Source organism: Gadus macrocephalus, chromosome 11 (assembly GCF_031168955.1).
Source record: "Gadus macrocephalus chromosome 11, ASM3116895v1".
Lineage (NCBI taxonomy): Eukaryota > Metazoa > Chordata > Actinopteri > Gadiformes > Gadidae > Gadus > Gadus macrocephalus.
The window spans coordinates 14,678,232-14,689,996 of record NC_082392.1 but is presented as its reverse complement, the minus strand read 5'-3'; the positions used below and the strand labels follow the sequence as shown (position 1 = coordinate 14,689,996).

General features: G+C 42.3%; 1 protein-coding gene across 3 annotated transcripts; it reads left to right on the top strand.

The window, feature by feature from the left end:
* The first annotated feature begins 290 nt into the window (after positions 1-290).
* azin1a (antizyme inhibitor 1a) lies at positions 291-11,493 on the top strand. Of its 3 annotated transcripts, none has more exons than XM_060064735.1 (12): positions 291-497; positions 2,779-2,898; positions 3,891-4,098; positions 4,338-4,511; positions 5,038-5,210; positions 5,760-5,894; positions 6,467-6,545; positions 7,608-7,682; positions 8,071-8,236; positions 9,209-9,324; positions 9,809-10,029; positions 10,309-11,493. In XM_060064735.1, the coding sequence occupies exons 3-12, from the start codon at positions 3,997-3,999 to the stop codon at positions 10,421-10,423; spliced, it is 1,356 nt and encodes a 451-aa protein (XP_059920718.1). In that variant the 5' UTR covers positions 291-497; positions 2,779-2,898; positions 3,891-3,996; the 3' UTR covers positions 10,424-11,493. The 3 variants fall into 3 exon arrangements, with proteins under 3 accessions (XP_059920718.1, XP_059920717.1, XP_059920719.1); XM_060064734.1 differs by lacking the exon at positions 291-497 and adding an exon at positions 1,919-2,203; XM_060064736.1 differs by lacking the exon at positions 291-497 and adding an exon at positions 1,976-1,996.
* Positions 11,494-11,765: the final 272 nt, after the last annotated feature.

Genomic DNA, 11,765 nt, shown 5'->3' with positions numbered 1-11,765 from the left:
GGCCCATTAGTCATTAAATTAATTTAATTACTCTGAATTATCCATCAACTCTTATAGATTATTATAGGCCCTTACTTCTTAAAGGACATGTAGGCTATTCATTTTCCAATGACGAAGCCTAGCTAAAGATGTTGTCACTTTTTCATTCCAGAGCCGTTTTGGAGACTTGCCTGAATACTTACTCTCTGTTTAAACAGTAGCTCAGCCCTGCCCGCCACCGTCACGCGCTGTGTTGTAAAGGAGAGAGAAAAAAAAAACGTCTGTGGTGTTGCCGCCTTCAGGGACCGACTAATATCTTCACCATTTCAAAACAAGGGCAAAGGACGGAGGAATCCAGTGGAGCTTAATCTGAAGACAAATGTACACCGCTTGCTCTCCATTGAGGAAGACTGGGAAGATGCTGAATGCAGCCGCAGAAAATTAATTATCTGGAGACTACTGGACAATGTTCTGACATTGTTAACTAGCCAGAGGAAAGTAATGAGGAGACAATTCAGGTATTTAGTTGAACATTATACTGAACTAGTTAATGCCTTTAATTAATAACATTAATGAAGGCAGAAAATTAATCTCATGATATTATTTTTTTAATATTGATATTAGAAAAAGTGAATTTATTTCCTCTTCATAATACATTTTCAAGATTGATAAGCAAGAAGAAGACAAATATATGTGTTTGGTTATCTGACGTCCTCTTTTAAGTGTATGCTTTAAGTTCATAACCTTTTTTTAACACCTATAGTAACAGCCCAACCAAAATACATGTATGCAGATTTACATACATTTTCCTATATTATTATTATTATTATTATTATTATATATTATATTATTATATATTGATGTTCAGTTAGTTTTACTTCATTAGTATTTGTGTTATGGTTAATAAAAGTAAATACTAACTAAGGGCTTGACAGCTCTGAAAGCGTTAAGCCCCGCCCACCGAGCCTACCTCCAAGGCATATTTGATAGAAAGGATCCAGAATTGCAGCCATATTCCGGTCTACAGCGCTAATGCCGGTCTCACTTCCTATGATATGTGTCCGCCAGTTAACAGTCCCTCGATCTAGAAGAATAAAAATATATGAATAACAACAAAACCAACCACAAGAACGACAAGGGGATTATGTAGAAGTGACGAATCATTGTATAAAGCAATGTCCTAAATGTTAAAGAAACGGATATCTACTATCTGTATCGGAAGAGTGGCGAAGTCACGCCCCTTCCGGTAGGGCTCATGGGACCTATGAGATCGAAAAATATGAATGGGTGTCAATGGAGAGAAAATAATTATTTTCTGGTCCCAGTCTTTATATGCCCTGGATTACACATATGTTGTTTGTGGATTTAAATGATAATTTTTCATGCAAAGAAAACTAAAAATGTTCGTGAAGAAGTTTGATAATTTTAGGTTTTATGTGAGGCCGCTTTGTGAACTACAGCTCTTCGCTGCTCTCGACGCATATGATATACGTCACCACACCCGCCCTTGGAACTCGGCACAGAGATGGCGATCTCTCTGCCCCACTTCACCGCTTTTTCCAAGGGGAGGATAAAAGCATCGAAAGAGGTGAAAACCATTATAAGTCGGGGCACGTGCAGAGTTTCAGTTATGCCGATGGGAAGATTGTCGGTCTTCTCCACGCCAGTCGCAGGGAGCGTGACGTCACATACGAGCCGTGTAGTCTTTCTCGTTGTGTTTTCTCTACAGCCTTTATCTGAACTATTGCACAATAAACGGTCGAACTCTTTGCATGAAAAATTATCCTTTAAATCCACAAACAACATATGTGTAATCCAGGGCATATAAAGACCGGGACCAGAAAATAATTATTTTCTCTCCATTGACTCCCATTCATATTTTTCGATCTCATAGGTCCCATGAGCCCTACCGGAAGGGGCGTGACTTCGCCACTCAAGTAACTGAAAGTCCCGCCCTCTCTCTCTCTCGGCCATAACGCATATTTTGAGCATCCGGTTCAAGAACAAGAACTCCTGGGTACGACGTTTACGCCTACGGTGCTTTCATACATCCATGGTGACCGTCCATAGCTTGTTAAAAAAGCAGTCGAAGTAGCTCATTTTTGCCGCGATCAACGACGTGCATGGCAATAATTATTTCATTCTATAGTAGCCCCACTACTCTTTAAAAATTCCGCCCAAAAAGAAAAAGGGATCCATCCCCAGCTTTGGGCTTTCTGCACACGTAAGTAACGTTAGACGCTGTTAGCTCCAGTTGTCCTCCGTTAGCATGTTGTTGATATGAAACTGGCTTCGGCTGGTTTGATGGCCAGATGGGTGCCTGGCATTCAACGGGCGGACATTGTTATAAATATATTCTATACATATACATGTTGATCGATGCTGAAAACTATCTTCTCCAGGTCCGATGAGATGTGTTGAAATACAAAGGCCGTGGTGACGCTCGGCAGGCTGCATAGTTGTAGTTTCACGGTTTATAACGTGAACCTCATGTTAATGGGCAGAAATCAAAGTAAAGAACTCATGTTTAACTCACTCAGCTCACAGTTTAAAATTAAATGGCTGTAGTTATCTATCGCGTTACTGGATTTACATACGTGTTGCATGGATGTTTTTAAATAACAAGTAAATCTGTGCTACTTTTTATTTTTTACCCGTAGGACTGTTCAAATCGTCTAACATATTTGGTATAACTCTCGGTCCAGTCATTAGATCGTTTGCCAACGTGTGCAATGTGCATAGATCATCTTTCAAAATACGTGTGCTTTATATAGCCCTAAACTCTAGGTTTGTTTGCAGGCTTACAACTACCCAGAAGGCTTAGGGAAGGCTCTCTACCGAGAGCCGTTTGACTTCAACGCCGAGCCTCCTTGGGATCCCAGCTGATAGTGGATGAGCTCCATCACCGGACTCCACCATGTATGTATCGTATTATGTAGGCCTAATGCGTCCTCGTCTTACAATTTTCTAATGTGTGGATATATGGTTTCATGTGAAAACATATATTTCATGTTTAAATGTTGGAGGATGAATGAGTTACTTAATATCAAATGTATGGGATTAATTATACGTGCATTTTCCAACCCAATATTGAATATTGTCTTTTTTTTTTTTTTTTTTCCTTCTGTCTTAATTCATATTTAAACTATAAAATTGTCTTTAATCTCAACTACTTCTAACTAATTTATTATTTGATTTGACATTCCTTCGCTTTTTTTGGAGGATAGTCGCAATCATAGTTTTAATTCAACACTCTATGGGTATTCCCTGATCAATTTAGTCAGACATTGATGTTTGTAAATGCTCAGTTATGTTCTGTTCCACGATTCCCACAGTGAATTTTCTTTTTTACACTCTAATAATTTGGTTCCCATCTTGGTTCATTTGAATACCCAGTCAGACAACTCGTTTCTTCGCACTATCCCTAAAGCCACACACAGATCCCTAGAAAACTACACAGTCACTTCACATCTGTTCCTGAGTGGACAGCTCTGTCCTGCTGACGCACTGTGTAACATTATCGACGCTGGCATCTGACGCTGAGGCCGCCTCCATTGTACCTTGGTTAATGCCATCAAAAGCAGCCTTTTACGGGTCACCAGCACAGGGATTATGGGTGATTGTGTGGGGTAATTGGTGGTAAAGTAAACGAACTCTGTGCCCCAGACTCTGTGTTTTCCTGATGGCCATTCGGATGAATGAGCCTCCTCCACACACTACAAGCGCTAACACCGCTGGATCCATTCTGTGCTCCGATTGGCTACTCGTTGAAAATGGCTTGTCTCAGTCACATTCTTGTCCACCAGAGAAACAATTTAAATAAAAGTTTGAAGCACCCATGACGATATTAACCGCCCTGATCTTGGAAATATTTATCTTGTTATTGATATTTATCTGTTTTTTTTACCCAGTTGTTTGCATCTAGCACCCCAAGGGCTGAAGAAGGGCCAAACCAGAAAGACCTGGACCTCTCCGTATCACACATGTTTGTTGGACAAGCGGAGGTCATTTGACAAGATGAAAGGACTATACGACGAACCGCAGTGCTCCATCGACCTGCTGGACGGAGGCACGCTCCTCCAGCATGTTGTCGACAACCACATCTCTGAACAGTCCCTGGTAATGCAGTTGGAACCTTGTGGCACTTGCACTTGTACTAAAAATGTGTTTACTACTCCGTCGACACGACAACATAGTTCAGAAACAGGATTTGTGTTTCGCTAGAACCTGTGATCAAATTAAATGAGTGTAGTAACTCTCACGTGTACTTAGTCAACCTTCATTTAAGTATATTTCCTTGAAGAATATCACTGACTAGAATTGGCTAATACTGCATTTATTTTTCATTGGTCCCTTAGGCCGACAAGAATGCGTTTTTTGTGGCGGATCTGGGAGTCGTAATGCGGCAGCATGTTCGCTGGCGAGCCTGTGTGCCCCAGATTCGGCCCTACTACGCTGTCCGATGCAACAGCAGCCCGGCCCTCATCGAAGTCCTTGCCGCCCTTGGAACAGGATTCATGTGCACAAACAAGGTACCCTAGTTGTGGGAGTTCTCGTCTTACTTATGATCTATCTGGTCTGTGTTTGGCTGTTGGCTGTATCCTAAGATCTTTACAAGGGCAGTACAAAGGGTTGAAATGTCTCGATGAGAACCCGTAGGACATTTATAAATGAGTCATACCAGAGCAGTCAGAGTTTGTCAGCAAACGACTTTGATATATTTTACGCCTGGAATAAACAATTTGGGCCAGCTGCCAAAATCACTTTTGATTGTTGGATCAAAGGATTGTGCAAGGTTGTGATTCTTGTGGTTTTGTAATACGGTAACCAAGCAACACCTATTCATTCAAAACGGCGCAGCATTTTTGGCCACACTTCCAAACACACGTTCCAAACGCAAGTTACCCTGTGTTTTTATCTTGGTATCGTACTACCATCATGGTACGCAATGAACCGCCCACCTGTGCTCTCACTGGTTCCTGCCAGGTCTCCCTTCTACATTACCATAGTAACCCGTATGTCCCGTCGTGCTTGTCTACCCCTGGGGGTTTGTTTCAGTCCGAGCTGGAGATGGTGCAGAGCCACGGCGTTCCCTCAGAAGACATCATCTACAGCGGCGGTTGCAAACAGCTCTCCCACATCAAGTACGCCGCCAAATGCAGCGTGGACCTCCTCGTGTGTGATAACGAGGCGGAGCTACGCAAGATCGCCCGCTGTCACCCGCGTGCCAAGTAAGTGCCTTCAGACCAGAAGGATTGGCTTTTAACGACCAGCACCCATCATGTATGTGTTACAGAGTTGCCATGTGTCCATTATGATAAACCTCATCCCTCAACTTAATCTGTTACATATTGTTATTGTCTGTTTTGCTACATGAATGATGATGTTGTTGACATTTCTACTAGCAATATGAAAATGCCAGTATGCTTTGAGGATTCACAAGCTCTGTCTGTTGGCACATAATGAAAACCCTTATTTTTCCCTAAACCAACACCCACTGAGATTCTGAGAAGTAAATGCTGGCATCCGTTAATAATTTGTCCATCTGTGCGGTTGATCATGGATATAAACCGGAAAATTGTCTGCTGCGGCGGGTGTTCTGAGAACTGTTTTTTTGTGGTGCATTTTTCCTGGTAAAGAGCTAAAAAGATCAGCTCATTAAATACAAGTTACGGCATTATTTTGTATCCATAGCCATTTGTTAAATTCAATTAAACCATCTTTTTGGTCTGTACATTTTCTTAATAGTATATTTTATTTGGTATTATTTTATTCCCAAGGCTGCTGCTGCAGGTGTGGACGGAGGCGTCCGGCAGAGGGGATGAGATGAGCATGAAGCTGGGCTGTTCCCTGAAGGATTGCAGACGCCTGTTGGAGAGGGCCAAGGAGCTGGGCGTCCAGGTGGTGGGAGCCAGGTAAGACCTGCTCAGGACACGTGGACAGGGAACTGGACCAGTAGAAACCCCAGCACCTCCAGGAAGTAGAATCCCTAACCTGACATGCCCTCCATGATTCTCATCAGCCTTTGTCCTTTTTTAGAGATATCGAGAGAGGAGAACTATTGGACTTTCTTTAAGTAAAAGCTGTGCTTGATCTTTCTTATCACCATTGCTTTTTAATGCTCCTCGGTTAGTTTAGACTATACTATCAAAGTACTGTTACTAAGTAGTGTTACTAACACCCTGGGCCGTCGGACTGCGGGTATAAGCTACACAGTTGTGGGGGGTCCCAAGGCAGAGGGGGGCCCATGGGAATAAAAAAATGATAATAACAAAAAAAAAAAGTAAGTCTTTAGAATTTGCTAGCATTCCCAAGTGGTAGGAGCCGCACACTGCGCTCGGCGGCAAATTGCCGCGAGGCAATTCTATGCAGGGCGCTGGTAGGGGGAATTCGGGGGGGGGGGGGGCCAGCAGTACCTCCTGTATACAGGGCCCAGAATTTGGTGCTACGGCCCTGCTAACACCTAGTATCCCTGGCCTCTTAACAGGTTCAACATCTCCAGCTGTGATAACGAGCAGGCATACGCTAACGCCATCTCTGACGCCCGGTGCGTGTTTGACATGGCGGTGAGTTTTCAAAAAGTTTTTGTATTGGTTTATTTATTTTTTATTTCGATGTTGACCATATTTATATTAATATGTAAAAATGTGTACTTATTTGTATTGAATTAAGATAATATTTTAGATTTATTTTAATTATTATTCATATTTTCTTAAAGATCTCCTATTATACTACTTTTCTGCTCTTAATTTCTTAATAATGACTCCTATAGAGCAACCTGACACGAATCACAGCACAAAAAACTATGTCTATTTTCGGGGAACTCTTCCTCTCATCTGGGCGCTTTCAGCATTCTCTGTCAACACTCGGCTTAGTCCTTCTCCGCCCCCTCGCCCCCCTCCTGCCAACCCCACTCCGTTGTGATTTGTTACCTTCCGGAAGAGCATGCTGCAGCATTACCATACATGGAAAATCCGGATTGTTCTACGTAGATAAATCCCGGAAATTTGAACAAGTGAATCGCGACCGGCGTCCCTAGTGCTAAGCGCTCTTCACAGCCACCCCAGACGGTCAGCAGGGAATATGTCTAAATGCATGTACGTCATTATTTGACACTTTAGTATGGTTAAACATGACTATAAATCATTACAACAACGTTTATAGGTCATAAAGTCGAAAAAGCATAATAGGTGCTCTTTAAAGGGGACCTATTATGTTTTTTCGACTTGTATGACCTATAAACGTTGTTATAATGATTGAGACGTAGAGGCACTCCTGCCACGCCCTCATATGCCTGGTCAAATCTGCCCGCCCGGTGGAGCTCGACTTCCCTTCGCAGGTCTTCCGGAAGGTAACCAATCACAACGGAGTGGGGTTGGCAGAAGGGGGGCGAGTCCTAACACAAGGACGACACCGAGCGTTGACAGAGAATGCTGAAAGCGGCCAGATGAGAGGAAGAGTTTCCCGAAAATCGACATAGTTTTTTGTGCTGTGATTCGTGTCAGGTTGCGCTATAGGAGTCATTAATGAGAAATTAAGACCAGAAAAGCAGTATAATAGGGTCTCTTTAAGGTCATATGCCAGTAGATGTTTTTCTTTTGTTCATGGTGTTTATCCCATTCCCCCAGGAGGACATGGGGTTCACTATGAACATCTTGGATATTGGAGACGGGATCAGTGGTTCAGAGACCCAGCTCAAACAGGTCAGTGGGCCTTCCTTTCCCTGTGTGTCTGTGTGTGTATCTGTTTATCTGTGTGTGGACATCTAAACCGATATAAAAGCAAAGACATCACTATCACTTAATGGAAAAAGGTGATCAAATCAAACTTTATTTATCGGGCGCAAATGCATATGAGAGGTACGATTTTATAAAAAAAAAAATATCGGGATGATTACGGAGTAATTTAGGAGAGAGCTAAACAAAAATGATGTGTTTTTTTGTTTTTTTTATAAGTTAAGCTTGATTGTGTGTGTAAATAATAGTTCACATTAGTATGACATGCATTAAAATATCATTACATGACATTCATGTAATGCATCAATCAATGCGACTTCCCTGAATCATGAACATGTAATTCTCTCTGCTTCAGATCAACAGGGCTGTAATGTCCGTGGTTGACTTGTACTTCCCTCCTTCCACTGGGGTCTCCATCGTGGCTGAGCTTGGCGGCTATCTGGTGGCCCCTGCCTTCACATTGGCCGTCAACATCATCTCAAAGGGTGTTGTAGCACGCGATCTGCAGGAACTCCACCGAGGTCAGTAATGACTTGTTCTGCTCTGAGATTCTTCAAGAAGAATGAAACCCTAAAACAAAATTGAAGACCCCTGGATGAGTCCAATATTGAGCATTTTAAAGGCAATCAGATTCAGCTTGGGTCAGTTAAACCAGTTAAAACATATATGGCTTATGGATGTATCGGACCCAATATACAATTAATTACTTTCTATTAAAGCTAGGATGGGGCGTTTGATTTTAAACCCATTTTTGTCATATTTGTGGAAATTCTCTTAACATCTCTACAGCAATCCATAAAAAAAATGATATCTGTGGTTATCACAGACCTTTAATAAGCCTGTTGAATCATTTAATTTGGCCCAAATGAATTGATTGGATAGCCTCCCTGTCTTACTTCCTACTTACCTAGATATCTTCTGCATGCACTCTTCCCCCATACATCTATTGCACATGAACGGAATCTTGCACAACTTATGCTAGGCAGACCTATTGCTAAAGCTAGCGAGCAAGTCATGCGTTTTGGGGAGTGGTAGACTGGGTAGCCCCGCCCATTCTGCCGGCGATGTGAGTTCGCCCTGCACAAGGGTCTGGAGAAGAGCAATACATTTCGTTCTGCCTCCGATACGTTTTTGCGGCAGCCGTTTAACAAGCTGGCTTTTCCCTCTGGCGCGTTATTGGCTGGTTTAAAACAATGACGACAGGAAAGCAACGGCAAGCAGCCAATTGTGTACAGAGTCATTTGAACTAGGCCCATTGACCATGCCTCTTGTCCTGAAGAAAATGACGGCAGCTTCCCCAGACCAACATGCAATCTACGATTGAGCTTGGTCTAGCACTAGCCAGGTTATGGGAGTGGCTCTTGAGGGAGGCCAGACGAGAGGTTTTTTTAATGGTGGGATACATTCAAAATATAGCTGTCTCTAGCTTGTTTCTCAAAACTGCCTCCACTAGCTTCAACCTCCTGTCATTGTCTTCTGCCCTCTTGCCACAGACGCGCCGTCTGCCAATGACGAGCCAGAGTTTCAGTACTACATCAACGAGGGCGTGTACGGATCCTTCTCCTGCAAACTCACTGACTCTGTGATCCCAGTGCCGTTGGTTCACAAGGTGAGTGGAGGAAATTACCTCCCTAGTGAGGGAAGATGTAACTTTTCAAGGTCTATGCATCTGAATGGTGGTCCTTTCAGCAAGGATAGGTCAATCTGCGTCACTTGAAGGCAACTACCTAGGCTGTATGTATCCTACAAAAATACCATTAATATTATAGTACTCCAAATAGCACTAGGAGTGTTTAGAGAGCTGATGCCTATTACATATCTAACATGGCCTAGTCTTGGATCAGATGATGAACTAATAATAATGAACTAATAATGACAACAAAGCAAAATTATTTAGAACATTCAAATGGAAAACAAATGGCGGCAGTGGAAGTAAAGAAAAATGGAGACTTGAAAGTAATCACCAGCAACCTTGGTGGGATCAGCAAAAACAAAATTTTCCGAGTCCTCACCCTTCTACCCCGTCTCCCTCTGTGTACTGCCATTGGCCTTCCTATAGCAATCAAAGTACCTTCTCTTTTCGGTCCTACCAGAACATCGCCCCAGATGAGCCGATGTTCAGCTGTAGCCTGTGGGGTCCATCCGGGGACGACATGGACCAGGTTGTGGAGCAGTGTGTGTTGCCTGAGCTCCACACGGGCGACTGGCTGGTCTTCGCCAACGCCGGGAGCTTCAGTCTGGGCCGGCCGATGGCGGGAGGCGGGGTCAACACGCCCGCTCCCCCGGTCCACTATGTCATCTCCACCAGAGACTGGTAAAAGTTCCAACACTAAAGGAGAACCAAACACTAAAACAACTTATTCTTGCGATTGGAGAAAACTGAACGGCAATCAGCCCCACCTTTTTAAATGGAAAAAAAATATCGACCAGGAGGAGGCCAGAAGGCGTTATATTTTTTTTAATAGGGGGCTGGGACTAGCTCAACGAAATCACATGGTGCTTCGTTTTATAGAAAAATAAGCAAGAGGTTATTCCTTTCTTGTTTTAACACTGTATTCAATTGTAACCAGACATTGTTTTGTTTCCATCTCAGGTTTGAGATGCAGGATACTGGCGTCACGCAAGAGATCAACCTCAAGAACTTCTCTCTGGTCCCTTATTTCTTCAAATCCTGCCAATCAGGGGCTGCCTTCTCTGTCCCAGCTTAGTGATTGTTCTGGTATACATTTTGGAAGGACTTAAACGGACAGTGTGGCTGGAATTTGGCTGGTTTGTTATAGTTTGCAAACTCAAAGTATCTGTCGGATAATTATGCAAAAAAAAAAAAAGGACGAGTCAAAAAGTTAACTGAAAACGTAGCGTATCCTGTTGTATTAGTGATTGATTTAAATTTGTCCTGTTTGCAAGATTTATTTCCAGTGATTGTACTACATGCATTCAATTGTGTATTTATATTTATGTGTATTTATAAATTAAGGGGTTGTATATTTGTTTATTTTGTCTAAAAAGCCTGATTCCAGTATTGCATCTTTGCTTAGTTTTCAGCACTCAGTAATTTCACTTCAGGGCTTAAGGCATGACACAGCTGCACAGATCAAAGTGCAAATTTTTCTTCCAACTTTTGGTTGCAGTAAACTGTATCCAATTGTGCCTCAATGGGGAAACATTGTGAAGAATGAGCACGTTATGCAGCATGAGAGCTGTCTCTAGGGGACGCCGTGGCTATATACTGCTTGCTGCTCATTTCTCACATTGGGCTAGAAGCGAGAAGGCTCACTGCTAGGTGTGCACCAATCGACTGGTGTGTTTCAGAGTGCTAACCCGCCGAAGTGCGGCGTGCTGTCTTGGCGAGCTACCATACTATCGGAGGACCGGGCTGGTAATTGCTGTACCTCGACCTTGGCAAACAATGTTTTTTTTTATATCTTTTTTTAAGACTAAAGAATGTGCTAAAGGTGGCACAGGGGATGTGAAAAGAGGCCTAAAAAAATGCTGATTATTGAAGGAAAGGGACGCTTTGTAGAAGGAATCTCTAATCTTCCTATAACTCTTAACAAGCTGTGTGCCATGTTTAATATTTATAATGGCTGCTGGTTGAGCGTTCTTCTTCCTTTTTCAATAGCGATTCCTTGGATTTACCATTATACCTAGTTTTAACTAAACATGTTTATCCTTTGTGAACCGGCTAACAACCAAAAGGACAATACACGTTAACCTGTAGCTGTGCGTGTCATCAAATGATCATTATTATTAAAAACCTCACTGGGTTGATTATCAATGGCATCGTCCTGTGTTTTCTTAATGTTATGTCTTTTATATATCGAGATATCTATATGTATATGCAATATAACATGTTGTCATATTGAGTCTCCAATTCTTGTGCATTGTAAAAATGTAATATTTTAAAGGAGTCGCATACATGTAAATAGGCTACTATGGAAACATTACTTTTATTCTGTGTAATGAAAACAAATGTTAGAGATATCATTACAAACATTAGATCACTCACTTTTTCAAGTATTCAGTCGATTAAGTAGTAGTTGTACAAAT